The following is a 19,044-nucleotide window of genomic DNA, read 5'->3' as shown; positions in this document are numbered from 1 at the left end:
AGCCATCCCAGTACCTCGTAATCCTGGAGCGCCCCCTAATGCCTGGTTCACACTACACGATATCAGCCCGATTATAGCCCAATGCAGCGATGTACGGTGTCGGCATGGATCATGAACGACAATGAGTGTAATACGCGATAATCCATTGTGTCATCTCGTGTAGTGTGTCATAACAGACGACAACCGATGCCACATCTGGGGCGCCTCATGACATTCCAACTGAAGGTCTAGCATGTTTGATTTTCTTTTTCTTGTTCCCGATTTCTCCCGTCACAACCATCACTTTGACCAAGAGTAACACAGAACGATCTGCTGCCGTAGACAAATGTATGACAACATTACCCCAGGCTTTTTGATATTTCCTCTTGGGATGTTACCACATAGAGAAAAAAGGAAAAAATGATGGCGTGAAACAGCAGAGGCACTTGCACCTGGCGAGTACTGCCATTAGCGTCAAGCTAACAAACAATGTTATTTCTTCATAATGGAGGTGGACATAAAGTAAGAAGAACTAAAAAAATAGTGGTAGGGCTTTTACTCCCCACAACTGCAGAGGCTAACAGCTTAATTTGAAACAGACGACATTATAAACGGGCTATTATTTATTATTCCCTCTGTATTTGGATATTTTTACTTTTTTCACTCCCGTTTGCCTTGATAAAGTTAATGCATCACACCATCATTTCAAACTCAACACTTCTTGTATCTATATAAAATGAAAAGCCCCTTACAACTTCTGTTGAGAATCTCTTCATTTTCTAAACAGGCTTTTATTGTGAAAGATTTGCAGGAATTTGTTGTGGAGGATTCAGTGACTTGCATGTTTGCGTAAGGTAGTTCAATTGTAGCTCCTGCCATCTGGTGGCACTTTTTTACATTACTACAACAACATTTCGGCTGGCAGATGAACAGCCACAGTGACTGAAATAATAGTAGTAATAATAAAGATATGACAAGAATAACCTGATGTGATCACAAACCTCATGAAAGATGACCGGGGATGATTGTCTGTCCGTCCTGGAAGAGGGATCCCTCCTCAGTTGCTCTTCCTGAGGTTTCTACCATTTTTTTTCCCTGTATAAGGGTTTTTTTGTGGGGAGTTTTTTCCTTATCCACTGTGAAGGTCCAAAGGACAGGGGGAAGTCGTATGCTGTAAAGCCCTCTGAGGCAAATTGTTATGTGTGATATTGGGCTTTATAAATAAAATTGAGTGACTGATCAAATTGAGTGGTGTGGACCATCGTGTAGTCTGTCATGTCTGTTGGCCAAGTCATGGCACGATTTTGAAATGTCGTGTACTGTGAACCAGACATAAGGCTCCCCAAGGGACGCGGTCATAAGCCTTCTCCAAGTCCACAAAACACAGTGCACCCTCTGGTCCACTTTTTTGAAAATGGGGACCACACCTAATACCTTGTCACTGGGGAGCTTCTTGACTACCTCAGCGACATCTGCTAGGGATATGGGCAAGAGTTCCCCCAAGTCTTCAGGCTCTGCCTCCTCCACAGAGGACGTGATGGCCAGATTCAGGAGTTCCTCAAAGAGCTCCCTCCATCGCTTGACGATATCCCCAGTTCAGATCAGCAGATCTTCTCTTCTGAGCACAGCCTAAGACAAGCCCTGCTCTCTCTTCTTGAGGCATCTAACAGTTTGCCAGAACGTCCTCCCACAAATGTTTTTTTGTTTAAGCAACCACCACAGCTGCAGCCCTTTTGGCCAACCAGTAGCTGTCTGTTGCTTCAGGTGACCCCTGCGCCAGCCAGACCCGAAAGGCCTTCTTCTTCAGCCTGATGGCATCCCTCACCGCTGGTGTCCACCAGCGGATTCTTAGGTTGCTGCCAACAACAACCTTCTGACCACAGTTCCTAGCAGCCGCCTCCACAATATAGGCTTGGCACATGGACCACCCGGATTCCATGTCCCCAACTTCCCCTAGGATGCACAAGAAATTCTTCCGGAGCAAGGAGTTGAAGACCTCACGGATATTAACATTTGCTTACTTTGTAACCTTGGTTCTCTGAGTGAGGAGATTACGTTATAACCATGGGAAATTATCCCCATCTGGGGTTATTGATGTGGAAAATAATGATCTTTTAGACACACCACTTTACGTGGTCAGTCAGAGAACCAAGGTTACAAAGTAACTGAACGTTCTCTATCGTATTGAGATTATCTCCCCACCCAGTAGTTATATCGTAACTATGGGAACCCTTTAAGACACACCATGAGGGGCCCCAGGAGGCAGAGCAGATGCAGGTACACAAGCCCTCCCCTGGTATTCAAATGAGACGTCCCTGCCACCAGGTGCTTTAACTACAGAAAATACCCAATAGGTGTGTATAAACGAAAAAAACATGAATGAATTACAAACAAATGTACAACATCTTGCGCATTCAACGGACGGTAACACCACAGACGCTGTGTGTCACTGTACCAATGCCCAGGTGCCAGACACAACCATAAGCACGACCAACCCCGCCATATGCAGAGGTTGGGTGCAGGAAGACCGCTCAGTTGGCCAGCCTGCTGCCAGGCCACTGACAATGATATACAACACCACTCTGGCTGGGTAAGGCGCCCCTCCTGCTCAGGGGCATGGAATTACATGGCCAACTGTGTGGTGGCACTCAGTACACGCGGAGGTGCCAGCAGCCACCTTCAGGCAGTAAAATCTGGCAATTGTGGATGGACTTGACCATGTAGCAGGTGCACAGACCTCAGAGAGGGAAGCACCCTGCCACAAGGCCAACGAGGTAGCTACACCTCGTGTTGGGTGTTCTCGCGCACCCACCAGTACTGGCATGCCTGCCCCTCTGTAAGCCTGCTGAACTGGCTCTGCGACCCAATGAGACAGCCTAGCCTTTGACACTGGCTGGCCCTGGCACTGGGCCTTAAAGCAGACAAAGAGTTGGTCTGTCTTTCTAAACGCTGCAGCTTGCCAAACATAGACCTTCAGGGCTCTAACAGGACAGAGATTTGAGTCTTTTTGACCCTCACTACCCTCCTTGGAAGGGTTGTAGGGTCGCACCTCCACTGACTGATTCAAATGACAGTCTGTGAGTACTTTTGGCAGGAATGCAGGGTTTGGACGCAATATGAATCCAACTTCATCCGTCAGGAAACAACAGCTCTTATCCACTGACAGAGCATGCAGTTCCCCCACTCTTTTGACTGATGTCACTTCCAAGAGAAAAAAACACTTTATGAGACAGCTTCTTAATGCTGACTGACTGCAGAGGCTTAAAAGGTTCCTGCTGCAGGGCAGCCAACACCTGACCCAGTTCCCACGGAGGAATGGTTGGCGTCCTGGTGTGCAGTGCAAGCCTCTGTGCACCCTTCAGGAACTGAGAGATGAGGCTGCAGTCACCATCTGCAAGCCTATAATTACCTGTACGAGCAGCCTTGATAGCTGCCACCATACCTCTAAGGGTTGTAGGTGATTTTCTTGCCTCAAGCAGCTCCTGCAGGTATCAGAGCAACTCTGGGGCTGTACATGTCAGTGCATCGATCCAGTTAGTTGTGCACCATGATGCAAAGAGCTCCCGGTGGTGAGAATATGCAGCCCTCATAGACGGTGCCCGAGCACTCCGCATGGTCTGAACAACTGACTGCGCAAGTCCCAAGCCTAGCCGACCAGCCCTCTCAAGGGCCAGGCCCAAAATCTGTGCCCCTGTGGAAAGGGATGCAGCAGGGCCCCCTGCACCTGACTCAGGAGGACCCGCCAGACAGGGAGCTCCCATGGCCTCCTGGCCACGAGAGGCACCACCTCCGAGAACCATGTCATGTGGGGCCAGTTTGGAGCCACCAGGGTCAGCTGCACTTCCTCCTTCTGAACTCTCTGCAGCAAATATGGGAAGAGACTGAACAAAACAAAGAGATCTGCTACTTCGGAGAGCCCAATGTAACAAATTATCTGCTGACACAGCTGCAAGAAGCTTAATGTGGTTGAAACAATCATAATAAGATCAAGAGGAGAAAGCTGGGAAACCTTTGGCTTGGCGAAAAATACAATCTGACAGAGCAGTTAATAGTATAATAACCTCTTTGGGAAACCAAACAGCAGACCCACTGGAAATCAATAACAGTTGTAGAGATTTTTAGGAATCCTTATTTAGATCTGAATGCCATCAAGCCTCTAAAGAACGAGACATATATCTTGATCAGAGATTTCACAGGCTATCCAAAACATTAACCTTGGAAAAGTGCCAGGGCCTGATGGTCTGCCAAGCAAATTTACAAAACATTTCAAGAAAAACTACTTGTCCTGCTCCTAAAAATGTATGACGAATCCTTTCAAAATGGAACTCTCCCACTTTCTTTAAGGCTAGCCACGATAACACTGATCCTGAAACCGGATAAACCTTCCACAGAGTGTTAGTTATTCAGACCAATTAGTTTAATAAGATATAAAAATACTCTGCAAAGTTCTAGCAAATCGATTAGACCCATATATACCACATTTAGTTAATAGTGATCAGCATGGTTTTGTGCAAAAATACCAAGGGTTTCATAATAAAAGAAGAGTCCTTAACTTAATTCATGAAAAATCTGACATTAAAGATACAACAATATTGTCGCTACATGCCCGACAGGCCTTTGATAGAATAGAATGGCCATATTTATTTCATGTCCTGCCTAGATTTGGATTTGGAAATAGCCTTTTTAAATGGATGGTAAGAACAGTAGGAAAAGAACAGTGGGCGATGGGCATTGTCCCTGGTTGCGAACAGATTGGCCACTGCTCTACCGAAGTCATGCCAGATCTCCCCACCCACCTCTGGGTGAAGCCTCCAGTCCCCTGGACTTGGGCCTCCCCTGGAGAGTAGGTCCGCCCCCTGGTTCACCAATCTGGGCATGTACGTAAATAGCCCTGACGATCAGGAACCGTGTCTATGCCCAGGTCCACAGCCTGTGTGCTATTCTGCCCAGACCCCCTTGCCTGTTGACATATGCTGCTGCCACTGTGCTTTCGGCTCTTACTAGCACATGACGGCCTTGCAGACTCGGGAGAAAATGCTGGAGGGCCAGGTGAATGACTCTCAGTTCTAGAACACTGATATTCTGGCCCATCCAGTGGGCGCTCCAGACGCAACTGGTGCCCCTGCCCTCGTGGAGTGCGCCCCACCCCTCCAGGGACACAGCTGTAGAGAGCACCTGGTGACGCAGTACTGGACCAAGCGCATGTGTAGAGGAGCCAATGGCACCACTGCCATAAGACCCAAAAGGCGGAGACACAGCTGCCACGTGGCCTTGGCACCCAGCCAAAAATGAGAGGGCACTCTAGATTTGGATTTGGAAATAACCTTCTTAAATGGATTAAGATTTTATATACAAACCTGATAGCCACTGTCCTAACAAATAATATAATTTCTAAACTAATAATCTTGGAACAATCTACTCGCCAGGGATGGCCCTCGTCACCAATGTTTACTCAGGCTGCTTTACCTGCCTTAAGAAAGAGGAGGGCTATGACTTCCAAACTTGAATTGGTATTAATGGTCTGCTCAGTTTCACTCTGCAATGTTTTATTTTTTAATGGAGAATCCTCCAACCTGGGTAAATACTTAAAGGGCATCAATAACGAACCTCCCAATAAGCTGTATTTATACTCTGCAGACCCAAGAAACCTGACAAGACCAACAGAGAACGCTTTCCTCAAAAATACTATTGACATTTGGTGTAAGGCGCATCAGCATATTGGGGATACCCCCTCTATTTCTTGCTTCTCCCCTGTATGGGGCAATACATATTTCGGGACAGAAAGGGTGGATAGTGCTTTTAAAATTTTGGTTAACAAAGGTGCACGGAAAATAGAGGACCTTTATCTGGATGGTAACATTCTTACTTTTGATTAGTTGTGTCAGAAAGAAATACCATAGCCCTAAAGACACTTTTTAAATTTTTACAAATGAAGCATTTCATACTATCCAAGCATACGGATTAAACATTTGAACCACGTTTTTTACATCTTGAAAATCTCAAAAACCTGAGAGGGAGAAGTCAAGTTTCTTTATTTTATAAAGCTTTGAAAACATATAATACAGCGTCTACTATTGATAGGCTTGAGGGATGGAGACTAAATCTTCAAAAAGACATAGAAGAGACTGGTTGGGAGAGGGTATGCTTTAAAGCTCAAAAACAAAATCAATCAGTGGGAAAATAAAATTATTGCAATACACAAGGTTGATGAGAACTTACATTACCCCGATCAAACTGAACCATTCCCAGACACTTGTATTAAATGTTTAGAAGTAAAGGGGACTCTGTTCTGTGTATTGGATTGTCCAAAATTGCAAGAATACTGGAAGACAGTTGTTGAGACTATATCTGAGATTGTTGGAATGAAGGTACCTCACCAGGCGCAATTGTGTGTATTCAGCAAATATCCAAAGAACTTTGTTACTAGTTCACAACTGATACCTTTAATTGACTTTGGACTCCTGCAGGCCAGGAGAATGACAGCTTTTTCTTGGAGAAAAATAGATATACATTCAAGTAGTATATGGTGGTAATATGCGGGTGAGAAAGATGGCATTTTGTGTTGCATTGGAAAGACTGACTTATATAACCAGAGGAAGGGCAGGAGAATTTGCAAAAAAGAATTCATTGCAAATTCTAACATATTCACGATAGTAAAATTACAGAAACTATACATTTCTCTGTTATTGTTATTTAATACTTATGCCCTTTTGTTGTTGGTTATATTTCTAATTATTTTTTTCAATTAATTAATATTCCCTATATTACTCATCGACTGGTCATCAGTCACCTGAGTGTGCTGTCATCTGTCATTGTGACTTCTGACAGCTGTCAATCAAGCTGTCATCTGTTTGCAGTCCAAACGTGTAGAAAAAAATTCTGCACACTAACATCTATGCAGTGTTTGACTTTATTGTTGACCTTTCAGTGTTTTAGGCACTCATCAGAGCACACATGAGGCAACAGTTGATAGGCATGTAAAAGTAACACTGCATAGATGTAAGTGTGCAGAAATCTTTTCTAAGAGTATAGACTTTACATTAAATTTTTTTGTCATGGATGGATTGGTGTTTACAGTGTATTACTGCTTCTTCAGTTACAATAGGTACTACATAACTTCTGTAACTAACTCAAAGTTTTACTGGTTTTGTACTTACTGAACAACTTTCCCACTTTCCTTTCCACTTGACTGTTTGCTTGTGCTGCTACACTGAACCTCTGATGTGACCGCTGCCTGTCACATGTGAAGGCTGCTTACTGGTTTTGGCTCTGTGCCCTCTAAGTCTTTTAATCCTCATGAACAAGCCTGTACAATTTAAGGGACTGTATTTTCTCCATCAGGCAGAGTGGGTGCTGCTGTGTTCGGAACTCCACTTTTCGTCATACCTTTCCTGTCATGGAAGGGTGAATGTAGAGGTAAAGTAAGTGATCATAGTAAATGCCTGCTCACATCAGCATTTAACACCATGACTTATAATGTGTGCCCATAAGCTTCATTTGGGGAAAGACCACCAAAATGCCTAACATTATCTGCTGTTAACTCTTCTAATAACTCTCTGATGCAGGCAGTGGCGTAGGGTACTTAAGACGGGCCCCAGTGCATGCTATTATGATGGGGCTAATGTGCACATATCATCTCGACATGATCAGAGACTTGACATTGGATAACAGTAACATACATATTACCCAGCAATGTGTATATCATTGAAAATACCAAAGAAACTGAGAAATTATTAGTTTTATTCAACAATTTAATCGTTTATAATGATGGTATTGACTATTTTACAAAAAAAGTAAAAAAAAAAAACAAGATGGGTTTGCCTTTTTCAAGGGCTTATAAAGCATATGGCACAGTTTTCATATAATGAGAGTTCTTCTTTGAACACATATTTCCAATGTGGCAATCACTCATAAGGGCCCATTCTCCACCCAACACTTTGTTGGAGGGCCCCCTCTCTCTCTCTTCTGGTAGTATTTACAACTCAAACAGCTTTATGGTTTTGGATCTGCTCAGAACCCCTTCCTATGTCGGGGACAAGATGTATTTGGTATTATTATATTTTACAGAGCCACTCATGAGAGAATTTGCCCACCCTTCATTAAATAATACAAAAATATCAGTATTACATCATCAGACACAGAGTAGGACTAAATTTTTACAAATATAAAAAGACTAAACTACTTCATTGAATTTATTTTACACCTGCAAAACTTTAGAGAGCTAAATTAAGAGAAGCTGCCACTTGCAGGAAATAGCAATGAAATAATGGCACATCTCTACATATATTTAGAGTTTTACAAATTCAGGTAATCTGTTTATTAAATATACTGTGCATGAATATGGTATGCTCATCACCTTATCCTCTTGCGATGCAGTATGTTGGAGAACATGTCCCACCCGTACTGTTGATATTGACTCAAGATGGATGAAAAGCAGCTTTCAGTAGTTAAATATGAGTCAGGGTTAAGCAAAATCCAAATTGCATCATTGTTATAAATTTTAATATTTTTTTAAATTTATTTTTTATTTTGTATTTCTTTTATTATTTTTTAACAGTTTATTTGGCAATATTTGCACAGAGAATAAAGTGATTTTGATGAAATACCACAATTTTTTACTTAAATTTGGTTATATTTCCTGACAGAAGCATTCTATGCACATTATGTGTATTTTTTCCCAAGTCTGGCTACGATAATTGCTGTGATTTTGCCTTTCAAGCCTGCCAGCAGCTTTTTGGGTTCAGATGGTATTTAAAAATTTAAAAATCTCCCCCATACTAATAAATAAATAAGTAAATAAATAAGTCTTTCCGTAGATCTTAAAAATATTTGACATGGCATCCCTGTTTTGCACCAGCCCCCACCTCATAAATAATGAGCAGTCCCCTATATCATGAAATTGTCACAGGATTTTCCATCGCATTATTTTTTGAATACACTGTGCCCATTGACTGTAGAGAAGTTTTGTACCTCTGATTTGTAAGGTTGGCTAGCCTTACACTGAAACAAAAGGTGGCGCCAGTGTGTTGTACCATCAGCAGGTTTGTGTGAATAGGTTTCATATAATTTTCTTGTATGTTGGTTCATTATTCTCAAACTTTAGTTGCATTTTCTGAAATGTACATAAAAGCTATGCTCCGTCATTTTTTTTCAAGGATTATTTCCTGAAGGGCTCGTTCTGTCTTAGAAAGTAGACACCTGTCAGGCCTGAAGGCTAAATACCAAATATCTGAACCTTTAATGTAGTCACACTGTAATCTCGCGTTGAACAGCGAGACTTCTGGCGCACCCGGCTCCCGGAGCCAAATACGTTTCTTTTCTTGACAGTCGGCAAGTTAACGGCACTTAAATATCGAAACAAACATCATATTCTTAACGGTCTTCAAACAGGAACCTTGTTTTTCGTGATGTGCAATACACGAGCCCCGTGTAAATGGTAACCTTCGATGCTGTGAAGTCATTTTAACGGACGATAAAGACGCTGACAGTTCAGGATCCTCTTATCGTTTCACCGGCATCTATAACATTTCGGTTAGTTCTACTTTACGTCGAAAACGGTATGTAGCTGACCTTACTTATCAAGTGAATTAAAGAGAAAGAACCGTTTTCGTGCCAGGTAAAGCCCGAGAATGTGTTCGTGGTAAAAAGCCTGGTTTGTAAGCTAACCGGCTTCTGGTAGCTTTTCCTTTCAGTGCCGGCTGAAATGGAGGGACATGTGACGTGGTAGTCACGGCTCGAGATATAACGGTGGAGTCAAGTGCTCTTTGACTAAGTTCTCAACCGGTTGACAGTGTTGCTGTAGTGTGTCCAGCTGTTGAGGCGAACATTACCGGACACGTATGATGCACCAGCAGGGCTCGTTGATGCCCCCTTTGCTCAGTGATGTGTTCTGCCAATGTCGATCGGGTGAGAGCCACCGGGGAGTCGACCCGGGTGGCGGAGGCGGAGGCGGGCACACCGTGGACCCGTCATCAGCTGCCCCATTTAAACCAGTACCTCTACATCCCGTTGCTGCCGACTGGCACTCGGACCCCGGTCATTCAGCGAATCCATGTGATATATGTGGAGGGTCTGAGCAGGAGCACAGACTCAAAGTGTTGTTCCAGGTCCTGGATGTGAACGGGGATGGAGGCATTTGTATCAACGACCTGACAATTGGCCTGAAGAAATTAGGGGTACATCGCACTGAACATGAGCTCATGGTAAGTGGGCATAATTTCAGCTCAAATGGATGAGGCTTTCTTTTCTTGTGTAATTTGTCCTGTCTTGTGTTGCTGTCCAAATTTCTGTCTTAGTGTTTCCGTGTAGGAGAACAGATAGTTTGACAGATAACAGTTGGGTGTTAGTCAGCAAAGCAGATAAGTAACAAGGGGCAGTAACAGTGAGGGACGGTGGCACAAGAAAATAAAGAAAACACCACATCAGCAGGGTAAATGCCAAAACTGTAAATCTTTAATTAGTAGCCTGGGCTATTATTTGCTGAAATCACTGAACTCAATAGGCTTATATTAGGGACAAGCATCTATATGGGACAGACCTTTACTTCATTTTACACAAAACTGTTGCTTAGCAAAGATGGGAAATACGATGAAATTGTTTATTTAAACAAGTATGAATATTACTTGCAAAAATATAAAAATTAGGCTTCGAATAACATATTAATTATGTGTTGTGTTATGACACTGTTAAAACAATATTATTATGTGGATAAATGTTTTATCAAAAATACTTCTGATTCTTTTGATTGGACCCTTATGGACTAAGGGAATATAAATAAATTACTGGGTAATCGAGGAATAGACACATACTCTGACTTAATGACCGCTTCAGAGGAAGGGAGTCACCACTTGTTTTTTTGTCATGCTGGAAAATGTGAATGATTTACAGTCTTTTCTGGTGCTCATGGTTTCAGCAAGATGAACTGAACCAAGCTGACAATGTGTAGCATCTACATTGTGATGAAAGTTTAAACATTTATTTTTAAGAGTGATCTCAGCAGCTAACTAACATGAGCTGAAGTGGGGTTTATACAGCCAAAGAACTTACATAAAAATGAACTGCTTGGCAACCAGACCAGGCATTTAATTGAGCCAGGCCTTTATTTCTCAAAATGTTTCACAGTGAGTTTGGTTGAAAAGTAATAGGGGTCTTTATATGCCTCTGTTTCAAAAGCATTACAGTGACCATAATTCAATGTAAAGCAGGTACTAATGATGCAAATGCAGTAACATTAAAAGTCTTCTCCAGTATAACATGCATCCTGCCTACATTAGGGTCCACCCTGATGAAACCAAGACAGATGATGCACCGGTGTACTGTACTGATAAATGGAGTAGACCAGTGGTTTTCAGACTTTTTGTGGTCAAAATTTCAAGGCACACCTGTATTTTTATCTGTGCACAATTGCTTATATAGCATGTATTATCACTCTTAATATGACATAAAACAATAAAAATTAAAAAAAAAAAAAAAGACAGGTAGCTTTCGTGATACTGTCTAATGACAGTTTTTTTTCTTTCTTTTCTTCTGGTGGTTGGTCATCTTTGCTGGAGCTTTTTTGTAATTTGCTCCATACAATAAAGTGACTCATTGTCCTACTCACTGCTCTCTCCTTTTTATTGTTATCATCCCGGTAGAGTTTGCCTCTTTATTATGAAATGCGTGTGCACAATATATCGATACAGTCAATTAAAAAATGTATTCATAACTTTTTATATAGGCCAAATCGAATATTGCAATAATAATGTGTGGTTATCACAAAATCCCACAGCACACCTGGATTGGCATCATGGCACACCAGTGTGCTGCTGCACACCATTTGAGAACCACTGGAGTAGACTCAGGGTTGGAAATACATTTTTTTGTTCACCTGCTGGTGTGACTCCTGGATTCTAAAATCAACCAGCCACTCAATAGATTACCATTGTTTTTTGGGGTGAGTAGAGTAAATCTAGCAGCCACTTGCCTATTTTACCAGCATTTGGCTGGTGGTCGGTGCTAATTTCCAATCCTGAGTAGAGGAGTGCATTTTAGGTGTCACCTCACAGTGACACATGTTCAGTGGATCATGTAATTTTTTTTTTTAAATTTTATATACTTTATTAATCCCCGAGGGGAAATTCAGTTTTTCACTCTGTTGTCAATTACACACAGGTCCGAACACACCCATGCACAAACTGGACCTATACATGCACTAAGTGGAGAGATGTCAGAGTGGGCTGCCCATGACAGGTGCTCCGGGCGGTTGGGGGGGTTTGGTGCCTTGCTCAGGGGCACCTCGGCAGTGCCCAGGAGGTGAACTGGCATCAGCTACCAGTCCACCAGCTACCAGTCCACGCTCCATATTTTGGTCCGGACGGGCACTTGAGCAGGCGACCCTCCGGTTCCCAACCCAAGTCCCTATGGACTGAGCTACTGCCGCCCCCCCAAATGTATGTAACCTACGTAACACATATGAAAAAACTGCTGTTGGGGCATTGGTAGCGTAGTGGATAGTGCCAGCGCCCCATGTACAGAGACATTGCCTCACTGCAGCGGCCGCGGGTTTGAATCCAGCTCGCGGCCCTTTGCTACATGTCAGTCTCCACTCTCTCTCTCTGTCTCCCCATTTCACCCTCTGTCCTGTCAATAAAGGCAAAAAGCCAATAAAAATAATCTGTAAAAAAAAGAAAAAACTGCTGTCTGAATGACAGCCAGCATTTGTTATCACAGCCTTTAGGCCTTCATTAAACGTGATATTCAAACAAATGAAACAGGTACAGAATCTGAAAGACAAGTTAAACAGAAGGTGTTGTATGATTGCCTTTATGAGATTATCGTGTGTGTAAGTTGCTTGTTGTTACTCTTAGAGGGATAGTTCATTTTTTTAAGTGGGGTTGTATGGGGTACTTATCCATAGACAGTATATTACACTATAGATGTCAGTCAGCACGCTCCAAGTTTGGAATCTGACACGGAGGCTAGGCAATGTACTACTATAAATGGGTCAGTAAGAAAACATATTTTAGCTACCTAAAAAAAAGTCCCACCCAAAAAAAAATCATTTTAAATGTGCGCTATATTAAGAGTATTTTCACCACTTCACCTTTCCTTTAGACAGCCTGTTTGGACAGGAAAGCTGATCACGGCTTCAGTTTCCCATCTATGCTCTCGTCAAAGCTACCAGACTCTGTTGACAAAAACAGTAATTTTAGCCCACTGAAAATGGGAGCTGTTGGTCTACCACTGCATCGATCAGTTAGTCAGTTTGTGTTATTGTGTCACTTTAGTGAATCTGAACTAACAAAAAGTCACACAGTAAAACAAACAAAGTAACCGTCTGAGACAGAGGTGGACCAGCAGCTCCTGTATTCGGCAATGTTGCTGTTTTTCTTATTGGAGTCTGGCTTTTAATTTTTTTTAAATTTAATTTTATATACTTTATTAATCCCCGAGGGGAAATTCATTTTTTTTTAAGAGAGTGATATAATGTCTTCATTTTCCTATCGGGAATCACTGTCTGACGTTAAGGTGAAATGGTGAAAATACTCTCATAATAGTGTCCACTTAAACTGATATTGATATTTTTAGGTGTGACTTTTTTCGGTGGCTAAAATACATTTTGTTGCTTGCCCCTCCACAGCAGTAGATGTTGGACTCCAGCCTGCTTCTCCAGACTGGGGGCTTGACGACTGCCATCTACTGTATGTAATTTACTGTCCATGTATAAATACTCTGAACAACCTCACTTCAAAAAACACTTAACTATCCCTTTGTTCTGTTATTTGACTGTATTTCGGGTAATTATTCTTTTCATAGTGGGAGTAAAGCTGTCACCATGACAGTGTAAAGAACACGTTTCTAAACATTACTAAATTAGAAATTACAGTGTTACTGTTTCCAGCTCCCGCCAGATTTCATCAGTTTGTCATCAGTCCATCTTGCGTAAGCTTTCTTCTGTATTTTCATGTTAATGTGTCGATGTTGAAGCACAACAAAACAAAAAACAAACTGGATTACGACTGCAGATTTTTAAAAAAATGGCGGTTGATGGTCTCCATGCTGTCCTGTAAATCTTTGCTGTGAGTACTCAACCAATCAGAAATGTTCAGATCTGCAGGCCACACCCCAAAAGTTTCTGTAACGCTAGGAAAGTACTACCTCCCGATTAGGGACTTCATGGGGGTAAAAGAAAGTCCCCATAACTTAAATGTGACCCTGTCCTGGTCCCTGCAGTCGAAAAGCCATGATTTACTCAAAAGGTTCCGAGTCCTGGGTTAAGTCCCCGCTGTCGAAAAGGCGCTCAAGGTACCACTGTCGTAATGTATTTAGTAGCTGTCTGGACACAGACTTTGATGAGGTTACTAGCCAGTGGTTTTGATTGGGTTACTTGACTTTATTTTTTCAAGGTTATCACTTCTGAAAGGCAGTGGATGATGTATGTTTGATTTTATACACATTATATTGCAATCGCAGTTACACCTCTGCAGCAATAGTAACTGAGTAATGGAGTCTTCACTGACCTCATATGACAGACCGGACTGGTAGCAGATCAGAGTTGTGAAAATCCCTGCTTCTCCAGAACTTTCTCTCTTTGTTTGTTGAGGATAGTCACATAATACTGAATAATAGTACCTTCTGCATGCCGTTTGACATTGTGGCAGATGTCCAAGACCACACAGTTATATAGCTGTGTGGATTAACCCTAATAACAATTCACTGGTTGAGGCTCCTCTGTCTACACAACCTGGAACTGTCAAGCCTCAGTTTATCTCAAAATAATGTTTTCTGTATCACTGACAGCTAGAGCGTCTCTTAAAGCCAATTTGTGGGTTTTTTTGTGTCGCAGTAGTCAACCTGCTCATCAATACTTTTGCAGTTCCTTTAAACACTAAATCATAACTTTCAGTTGATGTAAAAGGCCTGCAGGTTAAGTCAAAGGGGTCTACAGTAGTTACTGTTTGACCAAACATTAGAATGGGCAAGAAAGATGCATTTTCACAGTGGCTGAACATGGTGTTAATTCCAGTGTCAGCATCTGAGAAATGCAGTTTCCTTCCTGGAATTTTCATTCAGTGTGTATTTTACAGTGAGTTACTTTAGAAGAAAATTGAGACACATGTTGAAGCAAACAGGAGAGTCTCAGGTAGAGAAATAACAGCTTTGATCAGCAGTGGTCTCATCGTAAACCTTTGAACACACATAGTTAAATCTTTAAGTATCAGCCATAGCAGGACAAAACCATGCGGGGTCCCACGCCTGTCAGTTAAAAAGAAGCATAAAGACAGCATGAACTGATGAACCCATCCTGCCCTGTGTGACAGATGGTCATAACAAGGCATCAGTAAGAGGTCATAGCCATGTCCAAATGGAGTACCAAACAGTCAGCCTCATGTCAAGGCTTGAGGATCCTGCATTACTGGTTTTGTTTTGGTTCAAAATAGACTATATCCTGACACCCTACTGTTTTTATCCTTGACTGAGTTTCAGACAGTAGTTTTGAAACCGTTTCTGCAGTGTGAAGGCCATCAACATAACATAACTTGTTAAATCTTGCTAAATCTTATTGCCTCATTATTGCTAAGTTGCATTTTGCTTATTTGTTTATGTTTTGAAGTAGTAAAATAATTGATCAACATATGCTGCCTGAAATCAGACAGCATTGTCAACTCGTTACACTGTCAAGTTGGTAGAGTGGACAGATTCAAAAGGTCTGGACAGCATTCACACAATACATTGTAAAACCTTTAACACGTTAGTGTTGTTTCTAATGGCCACCAGGGGCAGCTCCACTGGTTGTATACGTCTGATTGTATGTAAGACTATAACTCTCTGGCTACTCTGTCGTTAAACCTCTTAATAACTATTGGGTGTGGTTAGCTGTGTGATGCTAACAGTCAGACCTGTCACTGTATGTGTGTGGGCTGTTTCTCACCAACTGTCACCGGTTTGGAGTTCACAGTCCTGCAGCAGCATGATAAACAGAGAGAGCGAGAGCGTGGCAAGGAGGAGCTGAGGAAATCAATTGCTGCCCAGCTCCACAATTAATTAAGATTTAACCAATTTCAAATAGTAAAAAAAAAAAAAAAGAACAGAAAAGTTGTGTTCAGACCCCCCTTAAACCTTATATATTTTTATACATTTACTGTATATATAACCATAACTATGTTTGTGTGCATTGAAAAATACTTTGTAGCAAGAGTCATTTATATATAATCCTGAAATACATTTGTGAATCCTTCTGTGTGTATTTATTAATACTGCGATTAATCTGACTCCATACACCTCTGTCAACAGTAGAATCAGGTCTTGTAATTCAGGTTTCGGTCTTTAAGCAGAGTTGTGAAAGACAAACATTATTAGATTTTTAAAAGCCATTTCCTTGTTCAGTACTGACATATTATACTTGCATGGTTGTGTGCACTCTCAGTTTAACAGTATCATACATAGACAAGTGCAGAGGACATTTTGAGTGAATTCACCTACATGTCTACTTTTAAATAATTAAACTTTCATGCTTGAACTGTCATATCAAATGAAGGCAAAAGGCAGAAAAAACATTTGATGCAGTAGACAGTGACACCAGTGTCCGTCCATGAAGTGGTCATTAGACAAAGCAGTGCAAACAAAAGGCAAGCAAACTGGTAGTCACTGTTACTGTTCTTTCTGTCGTATGCTCATTACACAAAGCAACAATGGGCATGCGCAAGTTGAGAAGATTACATCATTGTTTCCCAATCGCTCTGTTTTACACGCCACACATATACACAATTACCAGAGTTTTAAAAGATCTGTACCTTAGAGGCACTTTACAAAATCTCCATTTTAGGGACCTAAAAATCAGTTTGCTTGTGGACAAGAGGCCAAAACGTGGGGGAAAATATGCATTCACAAAATTATCTTTGTAGGTATAAGTATAGATTATTATTATTATAAATTATAGGTATAATTTGTGATTAAAATATTACCGTAGAATATTGGCCACAACTTTGCACAGTGACCTGCCTTTTTTAGGAAATTACTGAGCCATTTTTTTAAATGAAACTATATCTTTGTGAGCTGTTTTTAACAATTTGTGTCCTTAGTGTGAACCAGTGGGCTTGGGGCTGAGTGCCACAAACAGGATAGGGAGCGGGAGGTCAGAAAGTCCCCGTAGACAGGCTGACACATTGTTGGTTTTGGTCTTTTCCTAGGGTTTGGCTTATTATTTGATAAGTAGAAGCTGTTATTTTCTAAAATGTGAAAAAAATCCCTGCTGCTGATGGAGAGAGGCTTGTTGTCACAATATTTGCATGTAGGGTCTTCTTCCAGGTTATGTAGTGGACAGGCTATAATTAAGAGAGCTCCTGTTTCTGTCAATAATCACTCACACTGGGATCAATGTAGTCCATGAGCAGTGCAGTAAGTAAAACAGGTCTGCAGAAAGCAGCTGGAAGTCATGAGGATTCTATAAAGGCTGAACACTAGTTTTCCCAGCAGAAGAAACCTGGTACATGTTGAGAATTTAAATACAGCGGAGCTCAGCTGTCAGGTGGATGGGATCTCCTGCTGGATGCTGACGGTGTGCTTGGAATGATTCAGTGAGAGTGTAGGAGGATAGGAAGGAGGGAGGAGGGAGGCATCACTCAGCAAATTTTCTGCTGTGAGGGAGGTGCAACCGAGGGGAAACCCTGCACTTCACCCCACCCCCTCCTTCTACTGTGGCTGATGATTGAAGGCATAGATTCATTTCCTTGCTGTAATCCTGCCCTCCATTGGCTGAGTGGCTCATTCCATGGCTCGACAGTCGGACCTGCCACTATGGGCTGCAGTGATTGGTCAGGCTCAGCTGCAGTGAGGATGCAGGTTTCTGGAAGCTCTCTTTGGTGCATTTCTCTGGCTGCTGATACTGATGCCTGCTAAGTAGCAAATCCTGACTGTCTGCTGCGACCATCATTTAATTATCCTCAACATGAGATACTTCCAGTGTGAAATTCTAATTTTGATAAATGAAGAACTAATCATGCCTCAGGCGTTAAATGGCAGGAGTTAGATAGGAGGGTTTTGTTTTGATCCTGCTGCATATGATGCCTGTGGATATGAACCTGGATGTCTGTCAACTTAGCAATTTTCAATGAGAAAAGATCCAGTAAGAAGATGAGACGCTGAGCTGGAGCAGTGAAGTGGAAGAAAGTGAAGACGTTGTCCTCAGCTGACGTTTCTACACTTGTTCTGCCAGTTCAGCTCTTGGATTTTTGTGTTTGAGTGGAGGGCACTCACCCAGACACAGTGAGCCCCACTCTGAGAATGGTGCAGGGCATACTGACTTTCCTGTGGCAGAGACTTTTTGGCAGGACGCAGTGTAAGCCTGCTGAAACTCCGTCACCAGGTGAGAAAGAGACTGAGGGTACTGGGAACTGCAGAGAGCTGCAAGCTCGTCTCCAGGAAAAGTCTGCAAACTCATCTGACAGTAAAGAAGTCAGCAAAAGTAATGTTACTCCAAAGAAGACCACAGTATTAATCATGGTTGCACCACCTGCGGATCTTAAACAGGTAAAATACAGCAGGTAGCTATACCCCTGACTTTTGTTATCCAGTACAACCCATCATCTTGTCAGCATTTTAAATTGTCCTGTAAAATATCTCAACATTGTTGGTTTGGCACAAAGTTTCGTTTTGACATTTATGGTCCTAATAGCTTAAAAACACCACTGTGCTTAAGTACAGCCTCAGAGAGCTGCTAAGCATTGCTGTAGAACATAATCTGTCAAAGTCAGAGTGCCCACGGTCATTGAAAATCTGGAAAAGTCATGGATTTTCACAATCACATTTTCCAGGCCTGGAAAAGTTCTTGAATCAATTGAAATCATTGGAAGTCTTTGGAAACTCTTGGAATTTAGTTGTGTATTATGGAATTGTTACAGTAATTTTCTGTGGATAACCTTCCATGTAATGTAACATAATTGCAAATTAATATTCTTTAGCTGTCGTCTTAACAAAGCTTTAATATGTGTTGATGTGTGACGTTTGGTCTACTATCATGTACATTTTGTCATGTTCTCCCTGGGTTTGTCTCTCCCCTCCTGTATGCCTGCTAGCTGAAGTTAT

The 19,044-nt window shown here is 41.9% G+C and overlaps 1 protein-coding gene across 3 annotated transcripts in view; it reads left to right on the top strand.

The window, feature by feature from the left end:
* Positions 1-9,239: 9,239 nt before the first annotated feature.
* slc25a25b (solute carrier family 25 member 25b) overlaps positions 9,240-19,044 on the top strand; it is a 31,413-nt gene continuing 21,608 nt past the window's right edge. Inside the window, exon 1 of one of the 3 annotated variants that reach the window (XM_033647024.2) lies at positions 9,240-10,181. In XM_033647024.2, the coding sequence (XP_033502915.1) occupies positions 9,819-10,181 (363 nt within the window). In that variant the 5' untranslated portion in view covers positions 9,240-9,818. Of the gene's footprint in view, positions 10,182-17,804; positions 18,490-19,044 lie in introns of those variants that run through there. The other 2 variants (XM_033647025.2, XM_033647026.2) reach the window with 2 other exon arrangements.

Source organism: Epinephelus lanceolatus, chromosome 19, assembly GCF_041903045.1.
Source record: "Epinephelus lanceolatus isolate andai-2023 chromosome 19, ASM4190304v1, whole genome shotgun sequence".
NCBI classification, from domain to species: domain Eukaryota; kingdom Metazoa; phylum Chordata; class Actinopteri; order Perciformes; family Serranidae; genus Epinephelus; species Epinephelus lanceolatus.
This window is presented reverse-complemented; position numbering and strand designations above follow the sequence as displayed.